General features: G+C 38.8%; 1 protein-coding gene across 2 annotated transcripts in view; it reads left to right on the top strand.

The window, feature by feature from the left end:
- Positions 1–15,176, top strand: part of nup188 (nucleoporin 188) — a 107,355-nt gene that overhangs the window by 51,481 nt on the left and 40,698 nt on the right. Inside the window, exons 21-28 of one of the 2 annotated variants that reach the window (XM_072240116.1) lie at positions 3,341–3,461; positions 7,403–7,469; positions 7,583–7,708; positions 11,274–11,407; positions 12,369–12,475; positions 14,019–14,108; positions 14,294–14,410; positions 14,509–14,678. In XM_072240116.1, the coding sequence (XP_072096217.1) occupies positions 3,341–3,461; positions 7,403–7,469; positions 7,583–7,708; positions 11,274–11,407; positions 12,369–12,475; positions 14,019–14,108; positions 14,294–14,410; positions 14,509–14,678 (932 nt within the window). Of the gene's footprint in view, positions 1–3,340; positions 3,462–7,402; positions 7,470–7,582; positions 7,709–11,270; positions 11,408–12,368; positions 12,476–14,018; positions 14,109–14,293; positions 14,411–14,508; positions 14,679–15,176 lie in introns of both variants that reach the window. The other variant, XM_072240114.1, reaches the window with a different exon arrangement.

Raw genomic sequence — 15,176 nt, 5'->3', positions numbered from 1 at the left:
TGGTGATTGCTTGATTTGGACACCAAAGTGGTTTTTCTTGCATCTGTACAATCTACTAGATTCACAGTCGTATATCCAGACATTTCATGAACTTCTGTTGCATATGTAAATTGCTGTGATGAGGCATAACAACATGAAAACTTCAAAATTTCATCAAAGGACACCATCCTTAGTAAAGATGTGCAATTTTCAAATTATGAGATATCCATTTTGTTGCCCCTTTGGTTTTTTTCATACTTGCATTATTAACTTTAGTGTGACCCACGTATTTTGTAGTTTATTTCATATTATTTCTGGTTCATAAAAAGGTATTGTAATAATAAGTACTTTATTGATCCCAAGTGGAAATACTTTCGTTACAGCAGCAACATTTAACACCACACTTAGTAGTTTGCAGACTTAACTAATAATAAAATGCAGAATAGTAATATACACAATAATAATTTACTAATGTATAATAATGTACAAAATAATAAAGCAGAGACTATTGTACTGTGATCTGTGTTCTACTGTCGCACAGGGATGAACTGTTGTGTATGCTTATTGCATTTGGTAGAAAAATTTTCTATAATGATCCTTGTGACAACGGAGCTGAATGAACCTGTTTGAAAGGGTGCTCAGCTGCTTATTCAGTAGGTTGTGGAGCGGGTATGTCAGATTGTCCATGATGGACAATGGTTTGTTTAGTGATCTTCTCTCCATCACTAACTCAAAAGAGTCGGGGTTGTAGCCAAGGATGGATCCAGCCTTTCTGATGAGTTTATTTAATCTTTTTGCATCACCAGCACTGATGCTGCTCTCCCAACATGAAGCTGCAAAGAAGCCTGCACTAGCTACAACAGACTGGTAAAAGATCTCCAACATACTGCTGCACAGATCGAAGGATCTCAGCTTCCCTAGAAAGTAGTCTGCTCATCCCCTTCTTGTAAACAGCCTTGTTGGTTTTCCAGTCAAGTCTGTTGTCGAGGTGAACACCCAAGTATTTGTATTGCTCTACAACCGCAACTACTACTTCCAGAATGTGTACAAAACTTGGCACAATTCTGTTCCTCCTAAAATCAATGTCCATCTCCCTAGTTTTGGCCACATTCTTGAACAGGTGATTCCTCCCACACCACCCCACAAACTTGTCCACCAGTCCTCTAAACTCCGACTCTTGCCCATACACCCATCCACCACAGAGACATCAGAGAACTTCTGCAAGTGACAAGACTCAGATTTGTACTGAAATTCTGAAGTGTACAGTGTGAACAGAAACAAGAGACAGGACAGTCCCTTGTGGTGTCCAGTGCCATTCACCTCCATCTCAGACAGAGAACTACCCAGCCGTTCAGACTGGGGTTGATCTGTCAGATAGTAATCCAGGAGATAGTGGATTTGTCTCGCCCATCTGTTTCAACTTCTCGCTCAGAAGGGAGTTGCTGGATTGTTTTGAAGGCACTAGAGAAATCAAAAAATGTGATTCTCACAATGCCACCAGCATCCGGGTGGGAGTGGGCTCTTTGCAACCGGTAGATGATGGTATCATCCACTCCCACATGAAGTTGGTAGGCAAACTGTAGATGGTCCAATGAAGATCTCACCTGCAGTCCAAATAAGTCAGGACTAGCTCTCCAGAACCTTCATCACATGAAATATGAGGGAAATTGGTCTGTAATCTTCAGATGGCATTGCCTGCTTGGGTACAGGAACCAAACAGGAAGTCTTCCATAGCACTGGTATCTTTTCCTGACTCAGACTGACAAAATACCAGACAGCTGGCTCACACAGGCCTTCAGTACCCTGGGGCTGATACCGTCCAGTCCAGCAGCCTTGCCTTGATATAATCTCTCCAGCTGTCTCTTAATCTGACCTACAGTCACAGTCAGGCGAGGGAGGGTGGTCATCCCTATGGAGGCAGGATGCTCCAAAGTTGGGGGTTTGGAACACAAGCACTCACCAGAGGGGAGGGAGGGGTGGAGGGAGAAGGCTTCTCAGGGCAGGGAGGGTGTGTGGTTTGGGCAGTGGGGGAGAGGACAGCAGGAGGTCCTATCCTGAACCTGTTGAAAAACAAGTTCAATTGGTTGGCCCTATCCAGACAGCCCTCAATCTTTCTTTCCTTAACCTTAAAGCCAGTGATCTTATTCATGCCTCACCACACGTCCCTTATGCTACTCTGCTGGAACTTGTACTTGAGCTTCCTGTAGGATTCTTTACACTTCCTCAGCTTTACCCTCAGTTCACTCTGTACTTATCTCAGTGCTTGTCTATCTCCAGACTTGAAGGCTTTCTTCTTCTTATTCAAAAGTTCTTTCAGGTCACTGGTGATCCAGGGCTGCTTGTTGTAGAAGAAGCGTAGTCCTGGCTGGTAAGATGGTGTTCTCACAGAATTTGATATAGTCTGTGATTCAATCAGTCATTTTGTTAACGTTCTCCCTGTCTGGTTAGCATAACACATCCCAGTCCGTCCTCTCAAAGCATTCCTGCAGTGCCTCCTTAACATCCTGAGTCCACCTCCTTGCAATCCTTGTTGACACAGACTGCCGCTGGACTAGAGGCACACACCTGGGTGTTAGCAGGGCCAGGTTGTGATCAGATCTGCTGTGGGGGAAGGGCAGCGGCACTGTATGCATCCTCTACATTCACATACAGAAGGTCCGGTGTTCTATTGTCCCGCGTAGGGCAGCTGGCATATTGATAAAAAGTTGGTATTATTCAAGAGAAACATGATTAAAATCCCCAGTAGCAGCCACAGAAACATTGGGATATTGAATTTGTATTCTAGGATTGGTCAAAAGAATAGCATTGCACACTACGTTTATATTAGCCGATGGTAGAATGTAAACAACAACTGAAGCGGCAGTTGAGAATTACTGAGGCAAATATAATATGGTCATATCCCAATGGCTAAAAGCTCGATGTCCGGGCTAGATAAATGTTCCTTACAATAACATGTCTGGGGTTGCACCACCTTTAATTCACAAACTCTGCAGTCCCTCCTCCCTTCTTGCTGCTCAGTGTAACATTTCTGTCTGCTTGAACGGTCTTGAAAGCCGGTATGGTAGCACTATGGTCCAGAAAATGGTATAAAGGATCAGATTATGTCTAGCGGTATATTATTACATATATTTGATGCAAAACGTGGAAGGTTGCTTGATCTGCAAACAAGGATGTTTAAACATCAGAATTGTTTACATTGTAAATAAATAGCATATTTATGGTACTGATGCAACTCCAATACCATAGTAATACTGCTTTGCAGTATTAATTAATGGATATAATTAATTTAGTTGGTTTTGTGCATCTTGTGTTGTTGTCGTGATCAAGTAAAATGGCCTAAAATTTGGTTTCTTTTGGACAGGGACAACTGGGAAGTACACAGAGTCTAGGTCTTATGCCTTGTGTGGTCTTTGTCTTGAAAGAGTTGCTGCCGACCTACCATAAATGGCGTTATAACGTCTATGGCATGCGAGAAGAAATTGGTAAGGGTTTGTTCACAAATCATTGTGTAACCTTTGTTTTAATTTAATATGCAGGATTTGAGTAGCCTCTTAAAATAATTCAGATATTTTGAATTACATTTTATAGACACATTCATCATACGTCTACTGGAAACTCGAATAATCTGATTTACTAGGGATTTTTAGTATAGAACTGGTGCATTTTTGAGGTGGTTGGGTGTTATTTCTTTTAATGTCCATAGATATTCAATTAACTTCTTTTGTTTAGAAGTTAAACATAAATTTTCCAGTCAATTATGAAGTAGAAAGGGAGCATGGGAACCTGGACCCATTTAATTGAAGGAGATCAAAGGAACTGGTACTTGAGTCAGAGGGGAGTGCAACAAACATTACCTGGTGAGCCGGATGCTGAACTGTAGAAATTTCCAAATAGTCCAATAACAGATAATTGGAGTTTTATTGTAGTCGAGTATTTAAGGCTTGTGAGTGCATCTTGGTGCAACTTGTGGTATCATACTTAACCTTACAATCAGTTTATTGTTAGACTTAAAATAATTTCAAAATATAAGTATAAATTTCTAAGTTACTGAATAAGGAAACTGAGTTTGATCAGATTTTATGTGAAATGCCTACTGTAGAAATTTAGTTAATGACTATAAAAGTGTGCTCTATTTATAAGTAATTTTTAAATGTAAAAAAAAAAGTATTTTAATGGCACTTGTTCATACAGCTGTAGCTTTATTTGCCCACAATTCACATTTTCTTGTTTCTGTATATTTTGAAGTATATTTCATCGGAACCCTGCGTTTGTCCATTCATCAGAAGAAAGTAGTCCTCCAACCACCTACCTTATACCAAATAAATAGTTAATTTATGAGATATACTGTGCAGCTTTTAAACAGCTTCCTATTTATTAGTCTGCACCAAAGGAAATAATCTAGTGTGTGGTATAGAAACAAAATTTTCCAGTTGTAGACTGAAGGGACATCTCCTAAGTTGCAAATTTCCTTTTCCTATAATGGCTTTCATCCAATTATACATTTGAGAAATTTAACTGTAAACCATTATGTACGATTTATATGAGAGTGTGTCTGTGGTGAAGTGGGGTATATTTTCAGTACTGATTAGTGGAACAGTGCAAGGTGATAGTGTGTCTGAGTTGGGGAGTGGGAGTGTTGTGTATTTTCGGTACAGATTATGTAGTGTTAAACTTAACAAAATATTATCGTGTCTAAGCATTGGATGTGTGACATCCCTATGTAATAACTTAATTAGCTGGAAAATCATTTATTGTTTAAACTACAAGTTAACACAAGCTAACGAATACAAAATGACAGAATAATTTAGAAGTAAATAATTTTGATTTTAGAAAATCTATCACTCTTGGTTTCAGTTCCATTTCAGACCAGTTAAATTGAGATTTTTGAAGATATTTATAGATTCTGGTGTCTTTTTTTTCCTTGTACAAGTTTTTATCTCCATTTTTTCTAGGCTGATGTACGAGGTTTACTTAATAGTGGATATCTGATCATTTAACATAAAATGTACAGATCTACTCACCTTTTGACACTTTATATATAAGCATGTTTTTCCACAAAATTCAAGAGTCTGAGAAAATTGCAGACTTTCTCAGGTGATCTATGTTATTTTCATCTTCGTAGAGAATGAAACTTTATGTAATGTCCTTTTGTTTTTGGTCGAGTTTTTAAAAAATAATTTAAGTGAAGATGTAACAGTAAAACTAGGTTAATCTTCATTTATTTAAAAAAGATGATGAAGTGATTTTTCCTTTGCCCCTGACGGCCATGACCTTTTGGATCAGTCTTCCTGAAAGCCAAGGGAAGCAGAGTTTCTGAATATTTTTGAGGTTTGTTGATAGAAAGTTTGTTTTGGTAAGAGATTGAAAGGTTGACAAAGATGCAGGGCTGAAGTTACATTCAGATCAACTGATTGTATTAAACGGCAGAGTTGTTTAAGGGGCTGAGTAGCCTTTTTATTCCTAATTCATGTCTTCTCTATAAGATAAAGGACAGGATGTTGGTTTTTTTGTGTATGAAATGGCAGACAATGAAATGAAATTGAAGCAAGTGGGTGATTTTCAGATTTTCACTACCACTCAGTTAAATTGATCTTTGCCAATGGGTATGTCATGCATTATTGTATTATATTACTGTACCTAGTAGTTTTTCTGGAAACAGCATAAATGTTAAGGAATTGTGGAAGTGCAACTACAAACCCCATTTCCAGAAAAGTTGGGATATTTTCCAAAATGCAATAAAAACAAAAATCTGTGATATGTTAATTCACGTGAACCTTTATTTAACTGACAAAAGTACAAAGAAAAATATTTTCAATAGTTTTACTGACCAACTTAATTGTATTTTGTAAACATACACAAACTTAGAATTTGATGGCTGCACCACACTCAACAGAAGTTGGGACAGAGGCATGTTTACCATTGTGTTACATCACCTTTCCTTTTAATAACACTTTTTAATCGTTTTGGAACTGAGGATACTAATTGTAGTAGACTTGCAATTGGAAACTTTGTCTTTTCTTGCTTGATATAAGACTTCAGCTGCTCAACAGTCCTTGGTCTCCATTGTCTGATTCTCCTCTTCATGATGCACCATACATTTTCAATAGGAGATAGATCTGGGCTGGCAGCAGGCCAGTCAAGCACATGCACTCTGTGTCTACAAAGCCACGCTGTTGTAGCCTGTGCAGAATGTGGTCTGGCATTGTCCTGCTGAAATAAGCATAGACGTCCCGGGAAGAGACGTCGCCTTGATGGCAACATATGTCTCTCTAAAATCCTAATATGCGCCTCAGAGTCAATGGTACCTTCACATACATGCAACTCACCCATGCCATGGGCACTGATGCACCCCCATACCATCACAGGTGCTGGCTTTTGCACCTTTCGCTGATAACAATCTGGATGGTCGTTTTCATCTTTGGCACGGAGAACTCGATGCCCGTTTTTTCCGAAAACTAGCTGAAATGTGGACTCATCTGACCACAGCACACAGTTCCACAGTCTTTCGGTCCATCTGAGATGAGCTCGGGCCCAGAGAACTCGCTGGTGTTTCTGCATGGAGTTGGTGTATGGCTTTCTCCTTGCGTGATACAGTTTCAAGTTGCATTTCTGGATGCAGCAACAGACTGTGTTGAGTGACAATGGTTTTCCGAAGTACTCCCGAGCCCAGGTGGCTATAATTGTCACAGTAGCATGACGGTTTCTTAGGTAGTGCCGCCTGAGGGCTCGAAGATCACGCGCATTCAACAGTGTTTTCCGACCTTGCCCTTTACGCACTGAGATGTCTCTGAATTCTCTGAATCCTTTCACAATATTATGTACTGTAGATGTTGAAAGACCTAAGTTCTCTGCAACCTTGCGTTGAGAAATGTTCCTTTTGAACTGACTAACAATTCTTTCATGAATTTTGGCACAAAGGGGTGAGCCACGACCCATCCTTGCTTGCAAAGACTGAGCCTTTGATGGACGCTACTTTTATACCCAGTCATGATACCTCACCTGCTACCAATTAGCCTGCTTAATGTGGAGTCTTCCAAACCGGTGTTACTTGAATATTCTGTGCACTTTTCAATCTTGTTTTAACTCTGTCCCAACTTTTGTTGAGCGTGTTGCAGCCATCAAATTCTAAATTTGTGTATATTTACAAAATATGATTAAGTTGGTCAGTAAAACTATCGAAAATCTTTTCTTTGCACTTTTGTCAGTTAAATAAAGGTTCACGTGAATTAACACATCACAGATTTTTGTTTTTATTGTATCTTGGAAAATATCCCAACTTTTCTGGAAATGAGGTTTGTAGAATAATATTTACTTTTTGCTTCATTTTTAAGATGATTTTGTTAAAATGAGCAATGCACATTAACAACTGTGTATGATTTATTTTTCATTTGTTTTCAATTTCATGTTCTTGCATTTGCTGTAGGTTGCCTGATTCTTGAGCTTATTTATACCATCTTGAATCTGAACCCTGAAGAGGCATCGCAAGGCAGGTATGATGCTAAGAATCAATTTTGTAGCCTGTATTTATTTTTCAAGCTGCTGATGGAAGTATATTTCACATTATCAAAATATTAATGTTATACTTATTTTCCTCATTTGCCAGTCCTCTCAGTCTTCAGACTCTGTGTATCCATTGTTTGGCAAACACAGAAGCAGGACAAGCCATCGTAAATATTATGGCTATTGGGGTGGACACAATTGATACAGTAATGGCAGCACAGCCCAACAGGTATGATTAATGTCGACATCAATCAGCTCCTTTTGCAATTCATCCAGTACAGATTTTCTACTGATTTTTTGTAACCATAACCTTTGTAAATGCTGCACAGCAGAAAGTATGTGTTTACAAGAGGCTGCAAAAGATTTCATTGTATGTGTGTGAATTGGAATTTGTTTGACTCACCAGGTAGTAATTTTCAGATTACAACTTGGTGCACATGGGGAAAGGTATTATTTTTCTTTTAGCCTAATCACAATATAGAGTATACCAAGCATTAGCATGTGGGTAATTATTTCACCTTTCTCAGTCACTATCAATTTCAAATGCTTAAGCCATACAGAGTGTTAGATGCAAGATAGCTCCTATTTTCTTTTTAATGTTTCCTACATCTTTAAAATGTTGGTACTAATGTTTGACTTTTGATTTTCAATTACTTTTTGTCATTCAATATAACCATATTATATGATGGATATTTTTATGCTGTGGGCTGGTGCTTGCTAGGGCAATTGACATTACTTAAATTCATTCCGCTGGGGATTTTTATATTTAACCAAGAGTCCTGAAGTTGTTCAGTTTACTGTAGTTAATTGAGAAGAATTGATCTTATTACGTCATAAGATTTTGATCCAAGAAAAGGTTGACAGAAGTTTGTGTAGGAGAACACTTTGCATCTTGTGATCACAATGCCATTAGTTTCATGGTAAATATGCTGAAGGATAGGTCTGATCTGCGAGTTAAGATTCTAATTTGGAGAAAGGCCAATTTTGATGGTATCAGAAAGGATCTGGCAAGTGTGGATTGGGACAGGCTGTTTTCTGGCAAAGGTGTACTTGGTATGACATCAAAAGTGAAATTTTGAGAGTACAAAGCTTGTATATGCTTGTCGAATAAAAGATAACGATAACAAATGTAGGGAACCTTGGTTTTCAAGAGATACTGAGGCCCTGGTTAAGTTTTTTTTAAAAAAAGGGATGTGCAGAGCAAGCAGAGGCAGGTAAGAACAAGTTAGGTGCTTATGGAGTGTAAGATATGCAAGAGAATGCTTAAGAAAGAAATCAGGAGGGTTTAAAAATGCATGAGGTTGTCCTAAGGAGAATCCTAAGAGAATCAACAGATATGTTAAGAGCAAAAGGAGCAAAACTGGTACTCTGGTAGAGCAGAATTTTAATCGTGTGGAACCAAAAGAGATGAGGGACATCTTGTATCATTTTTTTGCATCTGTACTTAATCAGGAGACGGACACAGAAGTGAGGCAAAGCGGCGTCAACTTCACGGGCCCTATATAGACTACAGAGGGAAGGTGTTTGTTGTCCTGGGACAAATCAGGGTGGATAAATCCCCTGGGCCTGTCAAGGTGTTCCCTCAGGCCCTGCGGGAGGCAAGTGCAAAAATTGCTGGGGTCCTAGCAGAGTTATTTAAATCATCCTTAGCAGCAGAAGAGGTACCAGAGAATTGAAGGATAGCCAATGTTGTTGTACTGTTTAAGAAAGGCTCTGAACATAAACCAGGAAAGTATAGGCTGGTGAGCCTGACATCAGTAGTGGGAAGGTTACTGGAAGGTACTCTAAGGGACAGGAGATATAAGCATTTAAATAGACATGGATTGATTAAGAATAGTCAGCACGGCTTTGTGCTTAGTAGGTCATGTCTAACCAATCTTGGAGAGTTTTTTGAGGAAGTTACCAGGAAAGTGGATGAAGGTGAGGCAGTGGATGTTGTCTACATGGATTTTAGCAAGGCATTTGAATTTGACAGAGTCCCGCAAGGGAGATTGGTCAAGAAAGTTCAGTCAGTCAGCATTCAAGGTGAGGTAGCAAATTGGATTAGACATTGGCTTTGTGGGAGAAGCCAGAGTGGTAGTAGATGGTTGCCTTTCTGACTGAGGGCCTGTGACTAGTGGAGTGCTGTAGGGATCAGTGCTGGGTATATTATTATTTGTCATCTATATCAATGATCTGGATGATGATGTGGTTAACTGGATCAGCAAATTTGTGGATGACATCAAGACTGGGGATGTTGTGGGCAGCAAGGAACACTATCATGACTTGCAAAGGGATCTGGATCAGCTGGAAAAATGGGCCAAAAATGGCAGATAGAATTTAACGCTGAAGGACCTGAGTTATGAGGAAAGATTGAATAGGTTAGGACTTTATTCCTTAGAATGTAGAAGATCGAGAGCAGATTTGATAGGAGGCATTCAAAATTGTGAGGGATATGGGTGGAACAAATGCAAGCAGGCTGTTTCCACTGATGTCAAGTGGGACTACAACCAGAGGTCATGGGTTAAGGATAAAAGGTGAAAAGTTTAAGGGGGAACATGTGGGGAAATGTCTTCACTCAGAGGGTCGTGAGGGTGTAGAATGAGCTGCCACCACAAGTGGTGCATGCGAGCTCGATTTCAAGTGAACTTTTGTTAGGTACATGGCTGGTTGGGGTATGAAGTGCTATGGTCCTTGTGGTCCTGAGCTATTGACGTGGACTAGATAGACCAAAGGGCCTGTTTCTTTGCTGTACTTTTCTATGACTTCTAAAATGCTTCAAGTTCTTAGAACATTGGAACAGGGTGTTCGATGGAAGAAGCTTTTCACACAGCTAGCTCCATCTAAGTGATAACATTTAGGTATGCATTCAGTGACCACTATATTAGGCACACCTTTTTTAGTACTGGATAGGACTTCTGCTGTAGCTCATCCAGTTCAATGATCGACATGTTGTACGTTCAGAGATGCTCTTCTGTACACCACTGTTGTAACACCTAATTATTTGAGTTACTGTTACCTTCCTGTCAGCTTGAATCTGTCTAGCGTTCTCCTTTGACCTCCCTCATTAACAAGCTGTTTTCATCCACAGAACTGCTGCTCACTAGATTTTTTTTTTTTGTTTTGCACACCATTCTCTGTAAACTCTATAGGCTGTAGTGCATGATAATCTCAGAATATCACCAGTTTCTGAGATAGTCAAACCTCCCCATCTAGCTCCAACAATCTCTCCTTGGTCAAAGTCACTCAGATCACATTCCTTCACTATTCTGATGTTTGGTCTGAACCTCTTGACAATGTGTGCATGTTGAGTTTCTGCCACATGATTGAGTCACAGTCTTACTGAGCAAAACAAGGGGAAATGCTATTGATCCAAAGTTATATTGAACTGGAGGGAAAACACTAAATACAGGTCGACCTTCACTATTCCGGCACCATTGGGACCTGAAGAGTGCTGGATTAGTGAAAATGCCGAATTACTGAAGGATTGCATTAAGCATAATCAGTGCCGGATTATCAAAGGAACCGGATTTCAGGTAGTCGGATTAGTGAAGGTCGACCTGTACTATGGGATTGTCGTACTTTTAAGAAAGGAAATTTTTATTACAGCAATGTTTTGACAAATTGCAATGTCCTGGATGCTAAGGGCAACTCTACATTTGGTGAAGATAACTAAAATAATCAGTAATGCTGTTAAAAGAATATTGCACTTTAAGTACTAAACTTTGTCTTTCCTAGCATTAATATTTATCAGTTTAAACTAACTGTATCCTTTTTTGTCCTTTTGCAACTAACTACCAAAAATGTAAAAGTAGCAGCGGATCTGAAGGATCAGGTCAGACTCTCACTCAGACCGTGAAACTGGCATTTTCTATAACGAACAACGTCATCAAACTGAAGCCATCATCAGAAGTGATCTCACCACTGGAACAGGCTCTGACTCAACATGGTATGTTATCATGAAACTAAGCAATAATGAGAAATTAGATTTTGAATGTGTTGAAAATGTTTGATAATCTTATGCTTTGATTTTGTTTCACCTGTTCTTAATGACCCATTGCACCATTAACTTTCAACACTATTAACTGAGCACCCTTCAATGGAATAATGTACTCCATTTTATATTGTAGTTATAAGAAAGCAAAATTTTAATTTGTATTGTGAATTTTGCTACATTATAACTGTTTATTGTTCCATGGTATCGATCCAGCTTCAGAGTTGCACTTCTTTTTAAAGTGCACATGGGCAGTTTGGAGAAAATGTGTAATGTTCTTTAAAGGAATTAAATAACAGCATGTCAGAAAGCAACCATGAAACTGTGTTATGGGCGGGGAGGTGGGAAGGAAATTAATAAAGGAAGTGACGTTTTTACAAGAGAGAATGGAGTAGAAGTTGTTACAAGTAGCTATTGATCAAAAATGCAACATTCTGTAAACGCTGGACATCTTGAGAAACACGTAACAGGGAAGAAAGTGAGTACAGGGAACTGAAGTGGATCATGTTGAACAGTGAAGCAGACAAAAAGGCAAAATCCTAATTACGCAGTTTCTAAACACGAGATTTTGCAGATGTTGAAGATCTTGAGTAACCTACACAAAATGCTGGAGGAATTCAGCAAGTCGGGCAGCACTTATTGAGTGGAATAAATAGTTGATTTCTTGTCCAAAACTTCAACTGTTTATTTCCTTCCATAGATGCTGATTGACTTATTGAGTTCATCCATAATTTGTGTATGTTGCACAACGGTCAGCCTGAATTACTTTGCTCAAGTCAGTAGCGAGACCTGAACATTCAACATCTGACATGGAGGCAAGCTGATTACCAAATGAGCAACAGTGGAATTCACCTACACAGTTGGTTTTGTCTTTTAATTTTGTTTCTGATTTTCATTTTCATGTTTACTATTGCAGGTACCCATGGTAATAACTTAATAGCAGTTTTGGCAAAATATATTTACCATAGGCATGATCCTGCATTGCCACGTCTTGCCATTCAGCTGCTGAAGAGACTTGCAATGGTAAGCTGTGTTTTAAAGGCTACAGTATATATCCAAACTGAATATTGGTGCATTGAAGTAGCTGATATCTCTTTGAGGATGGAAAGGGAAAGTAAATGGATAAAGCAAGTAATCTCATTTGTGGATATTGCCTTTTGGATAAGGACGGAATAGGGCCCAGGATAATTAGCTTGCTAATGTTTGCTATTTAGGCTTGTGTGTCCATATTACTTCCTTGAGAATTAATTGATGCTTTTAAGGAGTATTAGAAAGTTGGTTTATACTGTTAAATATATGGGGATAAAAATTGGTCATACAGTTTTACTTCTGAACTTCGCATAGTTTTTGCACATGGTCTTGCTAACTGACCCAAGAAGCAGTCACTTGGGAGTGTTGTCTATTTTATATTATCATCATTTAAATTTGATGGATTTTCAATTTTCATATTGGAGAGTCAAGATGTCTGGAAGGTTGCAGTCAAGTCCATAGTTTAAATCTGGTGGGAATAGAAATTTCAGTGGCAGGGGAAAAGGTGGAAGAAAGGAGAGGGCCGAAGTCCAGATGACCATGTTAATTTGTTCAAGTTTATTCCCTTTTTGAAGCTGGTTATGACTGCTGACTGGTATTTTTCTCTGTCTTCAATTGGCTGGTAACTAATGATGAGAGGTTTGAGGGCCTGACTGAGAAAGTAGTTGAAATAAGAGGAATTTTTTTATACAGTCTTGGGCATTTTTCTGTCGATATAGATTGTGGATATGTTTGAGTACATACGTTGGTTTGAGGTCCATTACTGGTGATTGCTGATATGTAACTTGTTAATTGTGACATTATTGACTTAGATTTTCAGGCAACCTTCTCCTTCAAAGTGGAGTTTATATGTGTTAAAAGGTAATAATTTTTGATTACCTTGCACAGGTATGTTGTCATTGACAATATATTCTGATTAAGATTTAAAATCCCTAATACTTATTTAACTAGTGGCCATTTATTTTATTTATCTCATTCCAAATATGCAGCACTTTGCATGAAGAAGCTGCCCCAGATATTCCCTTTAAATCTCTTGCCCTGATCTTTAAACTGCGCCCTCTTGTTCTTAGCACCCTCTCCTTGGGAAAACACTATATGCTTTCACCCTACGCCCGTCATGATTGTATACAAGGTCAGCCCTCAATCTTCTACCTTCCTGATAATTAAAATCCTAGTCTACGCAACCCCGTCTTTTAACTCAAGCCACCAAGTTCAGGCAACATTCCAGTAAAACTTTTCTGCACTCTTCCTAGCTTAATAACATCTCTCCTATAACAGAGTGCCCAAAACTACACAACACTACAAATGTGGCCTCACCAACATCTTGTACGTGTAACTACAACATAGCTTCTCAAATCCTATACTCAGTGCCTTAGGGGATGAAGGCCAGTGTACCAAACAATTTTGCCACCGTATCTACCTGTGATGCCTTTTTCAGTGAGCTAAAATTAAAACTTTATCGTTTACCTATATGCGATGTAGTGAGTTTATATACTGTGCATTGATACTCCTCACAGATAATTTTATACTTCTCCAGGTGGCTCCAATGTCAGTTTATGCCTGTCTTGGAAGTGATGCTGCTGCAATACGTGATGCATTTCTTAATAGACTGCAGAGCAAGACAGAGGTAGCTATTCTTTGATTTTTACAGAGTTAATAATAGTAATGTTTTTATAGTACTGAATCAGTAAGTGTATAATGGATTTGTTACAATTAGCTTCCCAAAAGGAAGTTAAAGATGGGAACAGAATGAACAAATGAGTTCTCCAGGTGTAGGTAACATTAAATAAGTATTTGTTTTCTATGATTTAGGACATGCGTATTAAGGTGATGATCCTGGAGTTTTTGACTGTCGCGGTGGAAACCCAGCCAGGTTTGATTGAACTCTTTCTCAATCTGGAAGTGAAAGATGGTGCAGTTGGATCAAAGGTGATATGTTCAAATAATCTGCCTTTGGAGAACAGTCTTTACATTGCCCAAATAAAAATGTCAGATTTAATGTTCTGTTTCATGGCATTTTTTCACAGGAGTTTATCTTGGGAGAATGGAGCTGTCTGCAGGTAGTACTGGAATTTATTGACTCCAAGCAACATGGAAAATATTGGTGTCCTCCTCTTATCCATCGTGCAGCCATTGCTTTTCTGCATGCCTTGTGGCAGGACCGCAGGGACAGTGCCATGACTGTTTTACGAACCAAGTAAGTCCAACATAATTCATTTTGTTGCAAAGCAGCCTTTAGGGAAGAGTAACCAAATATGTTAACATCTTTTATTGAGACTGAACATTATGTTGCTCATTTCAGAAGTAGTCTCTTAAGTCTAAACAAATAAAACAAAGATGGTGTGCAGAGATGCTGTATTTTGCATTGGTTAATTGGGAAAATACATTGAAAGGTATGTTTGTGATTTTTAAAAATATTATAGTCATTATTAAATATTCCTTTTTAATGTGGGTATTTGCTTTTCAGATGATCTAGGTAATTGAAATCCTGGAAAATAATTTGACTTGTTATTGACATGAGGGTTGAAGGTGTGAAGTGAAGAAGGTGGGAAGATAAATACAAAAACATGTGACAAGGAATGGCTGGGTCTGTTTGACCACTGTTAAGATAGAATGGATTGTTAGTTTGATAAGGGAAAACAGGAGCGTAGTTGGGGGTGATGTGGTAGCATAGCGGTTAGTGTAACACAATTAC

The sequence above is a fragment of the Mobula birostris genome, chromosome 22 (assembly GCF_030028105.1).
Source record: "Mobula birostris isolate sMobBir1 chromosome 22, sMobBir1.hap1, whole genome shotgun sequence".
NCBI lineage: Eukaryota > Metazoa > Chordata > Chondrichthyes > Myliobatiformes > Myliobatidae > Mobula > Mobula birostris.
Note: the sequence above shows the minus strand (reverse complement) of the source record. Positions and strands in the feature narration are given on the sequence as shown.